Genomic DNA, 16,513 nt, shown 5'->3' with positions numbered 1-16,513 from the left:
TTGTACATACCTGTCCTCCCCCGCATTATCAAAAGGTGGGGGTCATTCCGAAGATCGGTCTACCTACAACGAGCATAGACTTGTAATCTTCACAATTCCATGGTTGTCATCAGTCGAACCTGCTCATCAATGTGACCTTTCTCGTATCATGCTGGTTTACATAGGTCTAAATTTGATGAAAAATGTCGTCTGTGATCCAAATGACATATGCTCGAAAGCGGGCTACAATCGCATGCGAATTTTGTAGGATAAAGTGTGTAACAAATTTAGTGCTATCGCTCGGTAACTAACTGGTATAGAAAACGCCGCTGTGATGGCAAAAAGCCTGTCTGTGGGAATTGTGAAGATTCCAATGCGGATTGCATATACCAAGAACGTCGAACACAGAGGTAAGTCTGGGGTTTCCAACTGCTGTGTACCAGTCATAGTCGGACTAACCTCCAGGTTTGATACTAGTGAAGTAATCTATGAGAAACTGTCGAAAATCGAACAATTATTGGCGAATCATGATAGTCTGTTAATGGCATTAGTTGATCAAGTGAAAGACAGAGAGCTTTCGTCTCCTTTGTCATACTCATCTGTTGGAGGTAGGAAGAATTCATACGTTGAGTCGGATACAAATATATCAGGGGACGATAGTGACCTGGCTTTAATTCAAACAGGAAATCTTCCACCGTTGACGATACCCACGGGTCACAACACAGCAGCAATTCGAGTGCTTAGATTGCCGCAAGTAAAGGCTCTTATTGGAGAATACCCTCGGGACTATTTTTACGAAATTGAAGCTAGGAGAAAAGTATTTGGCTTAGAAACTGTGAGTGACCAGCCCTATCTTGATCAAGAGGTATGTGATGGGTTAATTGAAGCCTTCAGAACAACAGCTCATGCCCATCGACCAATTCTCGACTATAATAACCTACTCTCCCTTTATAAAGATATGTTTGCAAATGGGTTTACATGGACTATTGAAACAGCAATAGTATTATTGGCTTTAGCCTTAGGGGAAGTAGCTTCGGCAGACTATTCAAAGATCAGCCGACTAACAGATGACCCCAACTGGGAAATGCCAGGTATAAGTTATTTTCGGCCCGCTTTTGAGATTATTTCTAAATCTTCGGCACTCGATTTTGGAGTAAATATCTTGGTCGTTCAAGCCCAGGTTTTGGCTAGTATTTATTTCGCTTATATTGCATATCCATTGTACAGCTGGCGATTAATACACGCAGCCTCAACTACTATCGAACTATTACTTTCACGTACATCAAACAATGAACCTCCTGCTGATGAAGAAATAAGACTCTTCTGGTGTTGTTTTTTGACCGAATCTGACAGATTGGCCGAGTTTGAGCTTCCTCGTACTGGTATAGGCTCTATGGTTGATGACATGCTTCTTCCATCTGTGCTGAATGAAGATGCCGTGATTATCTATTTCTTAGCCGAGATATCGATACGTCGATTACTTAACCGAGTCCATAATACGCTGTATACTGATGATGGCGATGCTAAAGCCAAAAGTATCCAGACCCTCTTGATAATAAGTGAAGAACTAAACAGACAACTTGAAACTTGGTATGACTCGATCCCTTCAGCAGTACGACCCACTTTAGGGATGAACGCACCGGAAAATCTCAACGAAAGAGAAATAATCCTTCGAGTTAGATACTATGCCTGTAGGCATATTATATTTCGACCTTTCGTTCTTCGTGTCATTGCTAACCCTGAGGTAAACTATCCCGTTGAAGTTTTGGAAAATTGTGCAAAGTGCATTTCTAGTATAAGAATGTACATTCATAACGTCGGTTATGTTCTTTCGAGACCATCTTCTTACACTTGGACTTTAGGAATGAGCTCACTTGGGGCAGTTTTAGTCATAACTGCCGCGAGTCAATCACCTGTTCTTCAGGGATATCTTCCTGATATATTGGAGCTTCAAAATACAGTTTTGAAAAACTTTTTACCTTGGGCTACTCCTGAAAGTAGCATTCAAAGTATTACTTGGATTTTGGAGCATATCCTTCATAGGCAGCAGTTCAACTTTAAATAAATTCAACAGGATAAAAGATACATTGTTTATAGTCAGTATAAATCATTGTAAAATCGCGATAAACTAAATTAGACCCTCCCCACCTTTAGGGGCGTTCTTGATCTTCTCACCAATAGAAGAAGTCCAAAACTTGCCGTTTGGGTATACATACTTCTCTAACACCCCAGGCTTGTAGCCAACAGAATAGCCTGGCTGGACTGGCGTAACATAGTAAGCGTTCTTGATAACCGATGGATGCATAAGGTTTTCACTATAACTGTCCGCATTTTCTAGCATTGACTTCTTCGCAGATACGCAAATGTAATCAATATTCGCAAGATGAGCAGTCAATTCTGTGAGACCCATAGCTCCATTGTGGGGGACAGTTGGTACACCAAACTTTCTCGCCATTAGCATTACAGCCATACATTCATTAACGCTTCCCAGTCTCACAGCATCAATCTGAGCAACATCCGTTGCTTCGGCCTGGAAAAGCTGCTTAAATGTAACTCTGTTTTGTGCCATTTCTCCAGTGGCTACACCGACACCGTATGGCGCCAGTGCCTTTCTAATGGCAGCATGACCCAAGATATCATCAGGAGAAGTTGGTTCTTCAATAAAGACAGGTTTATACTTTACAAGGTGGCCCATCCATTCAATAGCTTCAGGTACACTCCAGACTTGGTTGGCATCAATCATGATTTGATACTTGTCAGAGTAGCCTATAATATCACGCACTGCCTTCAGACGTGCTTTGTCAGACTCCAAATTAGAACCCACCTTGAACTTGAAAATAGTGAATCCTTGATCAATTGTCTCCTTTAATACCTTTTTCATTTTATCACCATCAAAAGCTAGCCATCCTGCAGACGTGGTGTATGCAGGAACCGACTGATTTTCCAATGCCTCTTGAATTCGCTCGGCTTTGGTAGCTTCCACATCCTTAAGAATATTAACAGCCTCTTCAGGTGTAAGTACGTCTGTGATATACCTGAAATCAATACATCTGACGAATTCTTCAGGGGTCATATTGGCAACAACTCGCCAAACTGGGATACCCAATGTCTTCGCCCAAAGATCCCAAACCGCATTCATGACTCCGGCCATGCCCAGATGAGTAACTCCCTTCTCAGGTCCAATCCATCTATATTGTGAGTCAGAAACCATGTATCTCCAAGTTTTACCCATATTAGCAGTCAATTGGCTTAAGCTTTTGCCCACAACTCGCTCTGCAAAGATTGACATGGCAGCACAAACAAGTTCCGATCCACGTCCATTAGAAAAAGCCTTTTTTAAGCAGTTAGTTGCCAAATTTTGCCATGAGAATTGGCTTAACTTACTATACCTTCTCCAATTAAATTTGGATCGTTGGTATAAAGACGAATGTAAGGATGTGATCCATTGGTCCCCACATGCATGGCATCAGATCCAATCCCATCCAAAGAGGTTGGAAAGCGAAGGTCTACAACTTCAAAGTTCGTAATTGTGAGATCTGAAACCATTTTGCTATAACTATCTCACAAATGTAAAGTAAAGTTATCAGAGAGATATCCTGGTTGATATGATCTCAAGTTATATATGTGGTTTCCTAATCATCTCTGGTTCCTAAGTCACTTGCAGGAAGACGTGGGGGTGCATGGATCTGCAGCTTACCTGCAGATGTCACAATACCAATGGGGATAAGCGGAGAAAGGGCCCGGCCCGCATACCCCCACCATATCTACAAACTTTCCTATCTTCCCCCAGAATACTTTTGCATCTCCTGACTTGGATCACTTGATTTTAAAATTATATATCACAGGACTAATCTGAGGTATACTCGTATATTCATCATAAACAAGGAAGATGGTACAAACGGAGTAAGTAGGTATAGCTGCTGAGGGGTAGATTTTACCTAAATCAATCTAACATTTGATAGAAGATTCAAATTCAACAAAGTGCTGGTCACTGGAGCCACTGGATTCATAGGGTGCACAATTGTCGACACCCTTCTTGCCAGCGAGAATATAGACAATGTTAAGATTGCATCACGAACAGAGTGGAAGGCCAAACAGGTAATTAGCTCCAGAAGTCAGCACGCACATCGGCTGTCATACTGCATCATTGGGGATTTCGAATCTACAAATGGTGGTTTGTATGAAGCAGCTGAAGGATGTGATGGAATTATCCACGTAGCCTCCCCATTGAGCTATGAGATCAAAGACAATGAGAAGGAATTAATTCTACCTGCTATTGCTGGGGTGAAGGGAGTGATGCAAGCTGCTAAAGACGTAGGTACAGTTAAACGAGTTGTTCTCACATCGTCATTTGCTTCAGTTATTGATGTTGATAGAGGTGCTGGTCCTGGATTTACATACACTGGTAAGGACTGGAACCCACTGACATATGAAGAGGCTTGTAAAGGAGACGCCGTCATCGCTTATCGAGGTTCAAAGAAATTTGCAGAGTTAGCAGCATGGGATTTCGTCAAAGAGAATGCAAACTCTATTAATTTCGATTTGGTAACTCACTGTCCGCCTATGACTTTTGGTGAAGTCTGTCATCCGATCAAGGGTCACAAGGACTTGAATGTATCCAATGCAGTTCTATGGAGTATCGTTGAAGGGGTTGATCCTCTACCAGTTTCCCGTGTACCAGTTTGGATCAATGTTGGGGACCTTGCTAAGGCTCACGTAAACTCGCTTCTTATTCCTGAAGTTGGCGGCAGAAGATATGTCCCAGCGTCACCCGAAAAGTTCAGCTACCAGAAAATTGCCGATATAATCCGAGAGAAGTTTCCATGGGCCAAAAGTCGTGTGACAAAGGGCAATCCTAATGAGCCAATCCCAGAAAGTTATGACCTCGACAGTCAGGCTGTTACTGATGATCTTGGTGTCACCTTCACAAGTCTTGAAGAAACGATTTACAAAGCAATTTATCAGTTTGCACTTTGGGAAGGATCGGGTATATCTAAAGAAGAGTTAGCTGAAATGATCGAAGATGCAAACAAAAGATAAATCCATTTACTCTATATAATCAATAATGTATGTGCTACTGACTAAGAATCAAAGACCTTCTCAGCATCTAGGAAAGGTGAGATGCTCTCTAGCATTATGTTAGCTTCACTTGGCGTGAGACGCTTAGCAGGACTTCTCATGTAAGATCCATAGCCTTGATAATGCTGAAGTGCCTCTTTGGAACCCCAGATGCCTATCTTTGTTAACGCCCAGTCTGCTTCGGAAAGCTTACTTTGAGCTTCCCATGCTGCTTCTGCATCGCCGTCGACGTAACTGTTGTAAACTGATACAATCGTCTTTGGAATCAAATTAGCTGCCCCTGATATTACACCAAACCCGCCTAATGCAAGGGCTGGAACAACAAAATCTGCCATACCGGCAAAGGCCACGAAATCTCCGTCGCTGATAGAAGAACCTTTAGGGTGATTGAGCGGACTCCAAGCTTTTGTTGCTCCCACAACCCGCGAGAGCTTTCCTGTATTTCCACATGTAAATTTCACGCCAATTATATTCGGATGCCGAGATAGTCTGATAATTAGGTCGGAGTCCAAATCTATTCCAGCAACAACTCCTGGAAAGTTGTACAAGACAAGAGGGACAGGTGATTTGTCAGCAACTTGAGTGAAAAATTCAACTAAGAGATCATTGGTAATGGCATGTCTATAGTAAGATGGGGCGATTATGAGGCCAGCGTCAGCACCAGCATTGTAAGCATCGATACAGCTAGAAACGCAATTCACAACACTTTGCTGAGAGACACCAGCAATAATGGGCATGCTTTCATGGCCCACCAGGTTAAGCGTATCTCTAATAGTGGCTATGGTCCTGGTGCGTTCCTCGTCGTTGAGATTGCACACTTCTCCATTGGATCCCAGTGCGACAATACCTGCCACGCCAGCCTTAACAAGCCTAGTAACGTGAAGACTCGTAGATTCCAAATCAAGCGACTCATCTTTAGCGTTGAAAAAGGTCAACGTGGGAACATAAACTCCGGGTACTAATTTGTTCAATAATCTAGTCATTGTTGGCTTATGATTTCAATCTTGAGATCTCTATAACGCTCCTAGTACTTTTCATTATATAGAGAGCTGCCACTAACTGCCCATTCATACAACCCTAGGCGGCCAGATGCCGCTGATACCCGCTCAACGCAAAGTATCTAGGTGAACTACCTATTTCATAAACTTCCCAGGAAACTCCAATTAGGAATTATGTAAACCGTCCAGGTGATATATTCGCACTAGTATTGTTATGGATGTGGGGGAGATTTTGACGGTTAGTGCCTGGTTGAGAGCTTGCCCCAATTTTGATGCTTCCAAGCTGAGAGCTTAAAGATAGTACAAACTTCCTTTAACATGTAGAAGAACACTGACGAATGGTCGTGCTATTTTTGGATTGTTTATTTGCCAGTATTGTCGAAGGCTATGACATGACCCCAAAAAACCCCCCAGTATGAGCTTAAAACGAGAAAGCTTGCTACTCTTGCAGCTAGGTTACAAACATCTTCGTTTTCCTGTTAACATGCAGTCTTGACGTCTCAGGGTCCTTTCCACTTTTCCCCACTGCATATATTGGAGAACAAATCTACGGTTCTCATGACATCCCATCTCGATTTACCCCGCTTTCAAGTCTCCCCCGCGCAATACCCTTTCTGGTATTCTTTCTTGTCCGTTGTATAAACTTACTTAGTGAACGCAACGGCTGATATATCCTTATCTGGCATGCATGCAAGCATCAGATAAACTCCTAGCGATCCCCGCACTTTTAAAATTGTGGGTTTTGTCGATCTGATTTCCGCATATCCCCGCAAGTTCACGAAATTCAATTGATCGGAGCATGATAGAAAACTACTTAAGAGACCCCTGAGATTCAGTTTGTCTGTCTTTTCCATCCCCAGAGACGATTGTTGAATTCCTCTAACTAGTTTGATATCATAAAATGCAGCATCCTATTCGAAAGCTAACAGGGTTTTGGCATCTATTCTGGCTAACTGCTGGATGTATGGCCACACAGGGTCTTTTTGGATTTGATTCAGGTGTTTATGGTGGAGTTTCTGGTGAGTATACTTACAGGTTAACTGCCTAATCGGGGCAGCACATCATGCAAAGATCCTCCTATTAACCTTATTCTCAAGCTGCTCCTACTTGGAAGACAACCTTCCCTGAGGTTGCAAAATCGAATATTTCGGGTATTACATCTTCATGCTTTTCACTGGGGGCTTTCGTGGGCTCACTCTTTGCAATCTTTTATTTGGGAGATAAGCTCGGTCGCCGTTTTACTATTGTTACAGGAATGATTATAAATGTTATCGGAGTTCTTCTTCAGGTGACATCATATTCGTTGGGCCAAATGATTGCAGGAAGAGTAATCAACGGTTTTGGCATTGGCTTGACTAGCTCAACAGCACCTTCCTTTCAAGCAGAGTGTTCGCCCATGAAATATAGAGGCAGATTGGTGGTACTTGGCAGTCTCACTAACACGTTTGGAGTGTGGATTGCTGGCTGGGTGAACTTTGGAATCATCTATGCCCATGGAGATGTTGTATGGAGATTTCCCCTGGCACTCCAATATATCTTTATTTTTGTCTCATTGTCTATCGTTCCTTTCGTTGTGGAGTCGCCTAGATATCTCTTCATGAAGGATCGCCAAGAAGAAGGCTTAGTTGCATTATCTACGCTTTTAGGCAAAGACCTCAATAGCGAAGAAGTCTTGCGCGAGAGAGACAATATTCTTGAATCCATCCTAGAAGAGCGAGAACATTTTGTTCCTGTCATTGATGTTATTCTTTGTCGCGACAAAACACAAAACCTAAGAAGAATGGTGTTGGGTTGTGGTACAATGGCCATGCAACAACTTTCAGGTGTAAACGGATTGGGTTATTATATGCCAACGTTGTTAACAGACATCGGCCTGACAGGGGTCTCGTCGCGAGCTTTCACAGCTGGCTATAATACAATGTACTTGATCTCTGCCTTCTGCTGTCTTTTGATTATAGACAGGGCAGGAAGACGTCCAATGCTATTTGCAGGTTCAATTGGCATGACTATTGCTTACCTTCTTGCTGCTTTTTCTATTCTTGGATTCCAACAACACCCGGAGCACAAAAATTCGCTACAGAAGCTTACAATCTCAAGTTTCTTTATTTACTATTTCTGCTATGGTATGACTTATGCTAAGCTTCCATGGTGTATATTGTCAGAGATACCAGCCATCTCTCATAGGACAGCTGCCGCTGGCGCAGCTACTGCAACTAATTGGATAGGTTCGTTTATCGTAACTCAATTCACACCGCCTGGAGTTAAGAATCTTAACATTTGGGGTTTCTATCTTTTGTTTGCTTGTTTCTGTATTTCCTTCTTGCCTATTAGTTACTTCTTCTATCCTGAGACTATGAACAGAACTCTGGAAGACATTGATGAAATCTTCTTCGAATCTAAATCTATCTTTGTATTCAGAAACAAAAACCTTACTCAACGCAAGCGACCTCAAGCTTATATTGACCGTGAGAACCAGAGAATTGAAAACATGAGAGCAGCTAGGATGGAAGAGAGAAAATTGAGTGTTGAATATGTTGACCACCCCGTTGAACATAAAGCTTAATGTATTTTATAACTATTTAGTTAATTTAATTTAGGACGTTTGTATACAGCGCAGATGCTGCCATCTGTCTGACATTAAAGAAATCAATCATGCTTGGGAGGTCACGGAGAAACCCGGCCAAACACTTAACAACTCCATAACAGAGTTGAATAAAGGGTGGCAGTAAATGCTTGTGTGACCCGTTATCTACTTCGGGACAATTGGGAAATTGCAGCGTCGATTCCATTGGTGATCTAACAGATTAGGTACTTTAGGTAGGTATCTGGATGATCACTGCATGCTAAGATGTCGTCGATTTGCAATTTGAGCGAAGAAAACAGCCAGAGAAGCAACGCTCTATGAGCCACACACCACAAAAGTATCTAATAGCGGAAATCTCAGGCTCTAACACGAGTTGAAAACGACTTCCGCTAGGAAAAAGCTTGTTGCATAAAGTTCGCAGAATTTAGACCGGCCGGATCTGTCCGAACCGGATGTAAGGCACTAGCCTTGCCAGATATATAGGGCACCGTCCGCAGACTGACTTTTGTGAAACTGGAATATCTCTTTTTGCACCCGATTTTGAGCTCAGTCTTTATACTCTGACGATATTAGGACCGTTAAGGGTCCAGCTCAGCAGTTTGATAGTCCTCATTCATTAGCAATAATTGGAAATGATTTTTACACGATTTTTACCATCGTTTAATATGCTGATTGGTACCACAGCCCTGACCTTCCAGGTGATGGTTCTCTATCCTTGGCACTTAAAATTAGATGATGAACTTAGAGCCTTGCAAATCGAAAACGAAAAACTAGCCAATATTGTGAAGGAAATGAATGAGAAAGTTAACCAAGAAAAGAAGAATAAGCTGACTTAGTTGTCAAGGGTAGGGCGGTTGGAACAAATACGAGAAGAGTATTGAGAGGGAAGATGTGTATAGTAAACTTGTGAGGGCTTGCCCCATATATTGTAAAAGTAATTTATTGGCCTGTTGTGTTCCTTCACAATCACTGTACCGGGAGGTTTTTGGGGATGGGGTGCATAAGTCCCATAACCCCATCATAGTTGGGGTACTTCTGCACACTCGTGGGGGCATGTACCCCTGGTTTTAGTGGGGGCATAGATGTATTTAACCGGGATGGTCCCCAGCGACTATAGAAGGTTAACTTGAACAAAAGTTTTAGAATAAGAGACTTGAATACGAAGAAAATGGTTGAAGTCAAGAAGCCTAGAATCGGTTTTTGTGGACTTGGTGCCATGGGAGGTGGTATGGCTCGCCATTTAGTATCTCAAGGATTTGATGTAGTTGGTTACGACGTTTACCCACCGTCAGTAGACAAGTTTGTCGCAGCTGGTGGTAAGCCAGGGAAATCTCCAGCAGATGCTGCGATAGACGTTGAGTATTTCATTATCATGGTTGTTAATTCTGCTCAGACTGATTCCGTTCTGTACGACAAAAACGATGCAGGCATCAGCGCTGTCGAGATTCTACCGGCAAAGAGTACAGTGATTTTGTGTTCAACTACTCCCCCAGATTATGCCAAGAAATTAAGGGAAAGATTGAGGTCAGATATTCGTCTCCTTGATTGTCCTGTATCTGGTGGAACTATAAGGGCTGCCAATGGTACGCTGTCAATTTTTTCTTCTGGCACTGACGAAGATCTTGATCATGCTCATATTGTCTTAGACACAATTGCTGATCCTTTATACCGGATTCCAGGAGGACTTGGCATGGGCTCAGTAGCCAAAATGTGTCATCAGCATCAAGCTGTCACCAACATTATTATGGCATCTGAGATAATGGGTCTGTCCAGCGTTGTTGGTCTGGATAGTCAGGTTGTATATGATCAGATTATGGAGAGCACTGGCGCTACTTGGATGTTTGGTAACAGAGTTCCACATATGCTTACTAACGATTGGGCAACCGTTCACTCTGCCCTAGCCATAATTATGAAAGACGCTGACATCGTAACAAGCTATGCTAAGAATGCTCGTATTCCACTTCCACTTGGAAATATTGCTGAACAGTTGTACATTACTGGCACATCTAAAGGGTTGGCCAAGGAAGATGATTCTGGTCTAGTTAGATTGTACCTACCTTCAGACAAGCCAGGACTCGTGGGAGATCTCAGAGGCAATGGTCAAAAGGAAGTAGGAAAAGAAGGCATAACCATTCAAACTGTGATCGATATCTTGACAGGTTTCAATCTCGCAGCTGTTGCAGAGTGTGTGCACTATGCCGAAAGGGCTGGTATGAACTTATACCAATTCCGAGACATCATTGCTAAAGGAGCCGGGAACTCTGCAATTTTTGAAATTGTTAAACCCTACGAAGCGGGTTGGACATTGGCTAAGACTCCTGAAGCCAGAGAAATTAGAGAGAAGCTTGTAAGTATTATTGTACCTTTGAAACCGCATTCACTGCTAACACGTACTAGGAAATTGGACTTGCCAAGGCATCGACATTGGGTCAGCCACTGCCAATGGCTACTGCTGCTCTTCAGCAGTTTTATTTTGAAAAAGTTTAGTATTATAATATATATAATAACATATTCTAGTTGGTTAACCCGATGATTTTTAGTGTGCTGCAGAATTCGGTATTTTCAGGGGTTAGCCGAGGTATTATTTGTGAGCCGCTTTTGCTGAGGCTCTGATCTCTCGCCCTCTCTTCCCTCATTATTTACCCGCGATGACGTGCAGCGTAGGAATATTGGCAATATTTGGGCTAATGGCGTATTATGACCGACTCTGGATCTTTCTTGCTACCCTCTGAGAGGTATGGTCTGCCTCAAACCGATCTCACACGCTGGAGGCTCGCCACTGATGAGTTTGGCAGGCAGGTTTGGCAGTATTTGCAGGATGGAGATGACGAACCTGATGCAACTTCATTCGTTAAACATCAACTAGGACTTCCTGGTTTCAAGTCTAATCCTGTGAAAATTGCAGCCGATGGAAGAAAATTAAGCGCACATGATGCCGCTTACAATGCATTTGCCTTTCTGTCTACCCTTCAGGATAGCAGCGGAATTTTCCCCTGCCAGTATGGTGGTCCCATGTTCATGTTAATAGGATACGTTGTCGCGAAATATTTCACTGATACGCCATTTAGTGAGGAAGAAAGGGTTGAAATCTGCCGGTATCTAGTCAACAGAGCACATCCTGTAGATGGTGGCTGGGGTCTTCATAGTTACGATAAAAGCACTGCTTTTGGAACCACTATCAACTACGTTATTTTGCGCATTTTAGGAATGCCTCGTGATCATCCAGCTATTGTCAAAGCTCGGAAAACTCTTCGAGCTTTAGGTGGTGCTATCGGAAATCCACATTGGGGGAAGGCTTATTTGGCAATTCTCAATCTTTATGGATGGGAAGGTGTAAATCCGGCCCCTCCAGAACTCTGGTCCCTACCTTATGCTGTGCCGATACATCCAGGTCGGTGGTGGGTTCACACTCGAGCAATTTATCTACCATTAAGCTATCTGTCTTCCAACAGGGTAAAGCTTCCGCTTAATCCTCTCTTAAGGGAGCTCCGAGAGGAAATATACACAGGGCCCTATGATTCGATCGATTTCTCTAGTCATCGAGATACTGTTTGCGGTGTAGATCTTTACTATCCACACTCCTCGGTTTTGAATGTTATTAACCGTGTACTTGTATTTTATGAGAAGCATATTCGTCCCGATTGGCTTTTGAAGTACAGTAACAAATATGTGGCAGAGTTGGTTGAGAAAGACCTTGAGAACACCGACCATCTGGCTATTGCTCCTGTGAGTAATGCTATGAATGCCCTTGTGATGTATATAACACATGGTCGTGAATCTCCTTTATTTCAAAGATTTTTGTTTCGGTGGTCTGATTTCAAATATATGAGCAAGGAGGGCATGTTTATGTGTGGAACAAATGGTGTGCAGGTATGGGACGTGGCCTTTGCTTTGCAATATTGCGTAGTTGCAGGGCTAGCTGAATATCCTGAATTCAAGGATACGTTGATTCGTGGATATAGGTTCTTATTGCGGTCTCAGTTTACGGAGAACTGCGTAGAAGGGAGTTATAGAGATACCCGAAAGGGGGGGTTCCCATTTTCAACTAAAATCCAAGGCTTCACCGTCAGTGACTGCACTGCTGAGGCTGTTAAAGCAATTTTGATGGTGCAAAACTTGCCAGGTTTTGAATTCTTAAAAGATGAAATTCTTTCCCAGAACCTCTATGACGCTATTGACGTGCTTATTTCAATTCAAAACAAGGGTGTCTTTCATTACGGATCATTTGCATCTTATGAAAAAATTAAGGGTCCTGAGTTTTTGGAACTACTTAACCCTGCAGAAGTTTTTGGAAATATTATGATTGAGTATCCTTACGTAGAGTGTACTGATTCTTCGGTATTGGGTCTGGTCTACTTTCGTAAATACTCTGATTATAGAGCAGATGAAATTGATGAAGCTATTGCCATAGCTCTCGACTATATTATCAGCTATCAGAATCCTGACGGTAGTTGGTATGGCTCTTGGGGTGTTTGTTATACGTATGCAGGGATGTTCGCTGTGGAAGCACTGCAGACTCAAGGGTACAATTACGAAAACTTCCCAGTGGTTAAAAGGGCTTGTGACTTTATAGTTAAGCATCAGGAACTTGACGGGGGTTGGGCTGAGAGCTTTCGTTCGTGTGAGTTACACACCTACGTTCGAGATACCGAGAGTCAAGTTGTTCAGACTGCATGGGCTGCGATCATGTTACTGCTTGCAGAATACCCTGATAGATCTATTATTAGCAGGGCCATTGACTTTTTGATCAGTAAGCAGAATTCTGATGGATCCTATAGCTGGAATCATGTTGAAGGCGTCTTCAATCATTCATGGTAAGTTTTTGTCGATCATACAGTTGAATCTTGATCATTTTCGCTAGAATTTTACTAACCCAAGCAAGCGCAATTGAGTACCCCAATTATAAATACTATTTCCCTATGAAGGCACTGGGGATGTATGCTAAGCGATATGAAAAGTAGCGAGTCTTTCGTTTCTATTTATTTTCTTCTTCTGACTTTGGTGCTTTCTCTTGCTTTTATTGGTTCATCTCCTTTCGCCATACCTTTTTTTTTTTTTGTACATAGTTAATACATATGTATGTTCCTCTTATTGACATATGAACAGTAGGAATGCCGAGTTTTTCTAGACATCCACGTGACATGGATTATGCCCTCTAATGAGTTGTTGAATTGTGGTTAGCATCGGAATTGCCTCTTTAGCTTAGGGGTAGAGCGTTGCACTTGTATATTTATATAAGTGATGCAAAGGTCAGCGGTTCAATTCCGCTAGGAGGCATTTGATTTTTACTTTTTTTATAACTTGTTGACTTTTACTTCTTGATACTTATTGTATGATATGAGCTATATTAGGCCTGTCTATTTTAAACTTGAAGTTGTTAGTATTTATAATTTTTCGTTCGCTAGGATCTACTTCTAAGGTAAGATGTGGAATCTGGACTCTAAATTACAAGTGCATAGTTACCAAGCGCGCTTATTATGGCCAAGCAAATTGGTGATCTTGATTACTTTTTAAAAAATTAAAAGACAAAAGAGAGAAACAAAGACAAAAAAAACGACCCCCACCTCCCCTCTAACCACAAACGAAGCATTTTAAGATAGTCGGTCAAGTGATTGTCTTAACTGAACGCGTACCACCATGCCTCTGAGCTGCACATGCAACTATTACATGCAGAAGGTGCATACCATGGGTCAACATATGTTTCTAGTGTAGTGTTGTTTACATCTCTCTGTACCATCACCTTTAATAACGTTTCCTCCAGCAACCTACAGTTTCCCAACCTCATTGTCGACAGTGAATTCACGTCCAATTTCTATAGTTCTGGCAGCACCAGATAGCGAAAGCGCAAGTCCATCGGTGTTAGTGTTAAGCTATTAGACAAAATAATCACAGCTGTCACAGTCGGAAATCATTCAAGCAGTCTATTCCGCTCAAACGAGTCACATCTGGAGTTTGCTCAACTGAGCCGAAGAGTACACAGGTCCATAAGCCTTGGATCTTTAAACAGAGCAACAGTAGCGGTAACATCACAGGTACCACACAAAAGCACCAATTACAATGCCTATCGAGTTATTTCTTTCGCCCGTATTCCGTCCTCTCGTCATCGCCAAAGCAGTTCTATTTCACCCTCACCGACCCGCCAGTCACTATGTCCCAAACATCATCCCATTACGGGAGCAAGAGACTTCCTCTTATACCATACGCCGGGAATTCGGAAACGGTGGCAAGCAATACAGCGTGTTCGATGATTCCAATCCGAACACTACATATGATCAGAGAATATATCACATGGTCCGCTCCAGAGCAGTCAAAGGGGCATACAAAATGTATAATGAGCGCGAGGAGAAGCCCACTGCAGCACTTCGTGCTGGGCTTAGAAGTAATGTACTGCTGATAAAGTCGGATACTGGTGATCATTTTGAATTGGGATGGCATGTTGTGAACCATAGAGTAGATGCATTAGACGGTTATCGGTTGTTTCAGCTAGCCAATGGGGCCATGTACCAATGGAGTACGAAAGGAAAATTCCTCGAAAGAGTGTTCAATATCGGCGAAAAAGAGAGCGAAGTAAGGGAAAGAGTCGCAGCTGTTGCCATCAATGGCAACAAAGGGTTCACCATTCGCATAGACGAATGCAAAGTACCAAGAGAGCTAGCCATAATGACGGCCATGATAAGCTACATTGATCAATGGAATACGATGATCGGAGTTGGGGGTATATATTACCGTTACCAGCCATCAACCGTGAGATGGAAACGCGATTAGCTGAATGTTTCCTTCAAGTCTTCTTAGCAGGAGGACGCATTAACACCGTCCTATGTCGCTACAAGGCATTATCTAGATCAAACCCAAACACGTATCGTCACCGCACAAACCCGAACCATGTCTTCATAGGTTCTATGTATTCCCGTGTATCGAGTAATTATATTCTTTAACGATTTCATCCGTAGAGCTGGATGTTCCATGCTTCATGCACTTCTATGCAAAACGATAAGCTCGGTATGCAGATGACCAGAGATGGGTTTGCAGGTGACGGGGGATGGTTTGCAGATGACCAGAGATGGGTTTGCAGGTGACGGGGGATGGTTTGCAGATGGACAGAGATGGTTTGCAGATGAACAGAGATGGGTTTGCAGATGACCAGAGGTTTGCAGATGACCAGAGATGGGTTTGCAGAAGACTAGAGATGGTTTGCAGATGACCAGAGCTAATCAGAAGATACCAAAACATCGCTTTGTACTTTCGCGATAGGTCCCTCGAGAAGGTATGAAAGACCCATAATGGGACAATATTAAACAGTCCAAACCATCACGTCAGGGTAGTGGTTTTTCGAGTCACGTTAAATTCCTGTGAAGCGACAGGTTACCCCTGAACATGCCGAAAATGCATGCATGCGGGGCCCGGTTGTTTATCAGGGGGTCGAACCAGAAAATGATATCTTGTCATTGGAACAAAAAGACTGACACCTTCTCACTATCAATCGAACAACGCCTGCTCACAGGAGAGAGATTGGGCAGTCTACAGAGTGCGAAATATATGGCGAGGGAGTCCGACCGTGGTGAAGAATTTGTGCAATGGGGTTAGCCAATGAAACAGAAGAATGTCCAGAAACACTGTCAAAAGTGAACACAAGCCGTTGAATACCGACCCCCATCAACAGAGAGAAAAATGCAAGATAAATTTTGACATTGAGACGAAATATCATCGAGACTCATCATACTGCGAGTAGGACGCCCTAGAGAATCACGTCTACTGTGTAGGGCCCACAGGTGCGGAGTCAGAAAAAATGGGAACAGACCTGTCAACATTCTGAATCGAAAATGATTGAGATGAGTAGAATGATAGCATTTCTCCCGCTAGCATTATCATTATT

The 16,513-nt window shown here is 42.7% G+C and overlaps 8 protein-coding genes and 1 non-coding gene across 9 annotated transcripts; 7 read left to right on the top strand and 2 right to left on the bottom strand.

Annotated features, from left to right (window-relative positions):
• Nucleotides 1-352: 352 nt before the first annotated feature.
• Nucleotides 353-2,044, top strand: AWJ20_3296 (uncharacterized protein; the record flags this gene model as incomplete). The annotated part of the gene is made up of 1 exon (XM_018880303.1): nucleotides 353-2,044. The coding sequence occupies one exon, from the start codon at nucleotides 353-355 to the stop codon at nucleotides 2,042-2,044; it is 1,692 nt and encodes a 563-aa protein (XP_018738135.1).
• A 63-nt stretch (nucleotides 2,045-2,107) lies between these two features.
• Nucleotides 2,108-3,211, bottom strand: AWJ20_3295 (Enolase; the record flags this gene model as incomplete). Its single annotated transcript, XM_018880302.1, has 1 exon — nucleotides 2,108-3,211. The coding sequence occupies one exon, from the start codon at nucleotides 3,209-3,211 to the stop codon at nucleotides 2,108-2,110; it is 1,104 nt and encodes a 367-aa protein (XP_018738134.1).
• Nucleotides 3,212-4,275: 1,064 nt separating this feature from the next.
• On the top strand, nucleotides 4,276-5,019 carry GRE2 (methylglyoxal reductase (NADPH-dependent) GRE2; the record flags this gene model as incomplete). The annotated part of the gene is made up of 1 exon (XM_018880301.1): nucleotides 4,276-5,019. One exon carries the CDS (start codon nucleotides 4,276-4,278, stop codon nucleotides 5,017-5,019), a length of 744 nt encoding a protein of 247 aa, XP_018738133.1.
• A 41-nt stretch (nucleotides 5,020-5,060) lies between these two features.
• Nucleotides 5,061-6,041, bottom strand: AWJ20_3293 (uncharacterized protein; the record flags this gene model as incomplete). Its single annotated transcript, XM_018880300.1, has 1 exon — nucleotides 5,061-6,041. The coding sequence occupies one exon, from the start codon at nucleotides 6,039-6,041 to the stop codon at nucleotides 5,061-5,063; it is 981 nt and encodes a 326-aa protein (XP_018738132.1).
• A 1,612-nt stretch (nucleotides 6,042-7,653) lies between these two features.
• On the top strand, nucleotides 7,654-8,619 carry STL1 (glucose-inactivated glycerol proton symporter STL1; the record flags this gene model as incomplete). Its single annotated transcript, XM_018880299.1, has 1 exon — nucleotides 7,654-8,619. The coding sequence occupies one exon, from the start codon at nucleotides 7,654-7,656 to the stop codon at nucleotides 8,617-8,619; it is 966 nt and encodes a 321-aa protein (XP_018738131.1).
• Nucleotides 8,620-9,808: 1,189 nt separating this feature from the next.
• Nucleotides 9,809-11,173, top strand: AWJ20_3291 (uncharacterized protein; the record flags this gene model as incomplete). Its single annotated transcript, XM_018880298.1, has 1 exon — nucleotides 9,809-11,173. One exon carries the CDS (start codon nucleotides 9,809-9,811, stop codon nucleotides 11,171-11,173), a length of 1,365 nt encoding a protein of 454 aa, XP_018738130.1.
• Nucleotides 11,174-11,337: 164 nt separating this feature from the next.
• Nucleotides 11,338-13,458, top strand: ERG7 (lanosterol synthase ERG7; the record flags this gene model as incomplete). The annotated part of the gene is made up of 1 exon (XM_018880297.1): nucleotides 11,338-13,458. One exon carries the CDS (start codon nucleotides 11,338-11,340, stop codon nucleotides 13,456-13,458), a length of 2,121 nt encoding a protein of 706 aa, XP_018738129.1.
• Nucleotides 13,459-13,831: 373 nt separating this feature from the next.
• On the top strand, nucleotides 13,832-13,917 carry AWJ20_3289 (the record flags this gene model as incomplete). The annotated part of the gene is made up of 1 exon: nucleotides 13,832-13,917. It is a non-coding gene; the product is annotated as a tRNA-Thr (tRNA).
• Nucleotides 13,918-14,928: 1,011 nt separating this feature from the next.
• AWJ20_3288 (uncharacterized protein) lies at nucleotides 14,929-15,405 on the top strand (the record flags this gene model as incomplete). Its single annotated transcript, XM_018880295.1, has 1 exon — nucleotides 14,929-15,405. One exon carries the CDS (start codon nucleotides 14,929-14,931, stop codon nucleotides 15,403-15,405), a length of 477 nt encoding a protein of 158 aa, XP_018738128.1.
• Nucleotides 15,406-16,513: the final 1,108 nt, after the last annotated feature.

The sequence above is a fragment of the Sugiyamaella lignohabitans genome, chromosome B (assembly GCF_001640025.1).
Source record: "Sugiyamaella lignohabitans strain CBS 10342 chromosome B, complete sequence".
In the NCBI taxonomy this organism is placed as follows: domain Eukaryota; kingdom Fungi; phylum Ascomycota; class Dipodascomycetes; order Dipodascales; family Trichomonascaceae; genus Sugiyamaella; species Sugiyamaella lignohabitans.
This window is presented reverse-complemented; position numbering and strand designations above follow the sequence as displayed.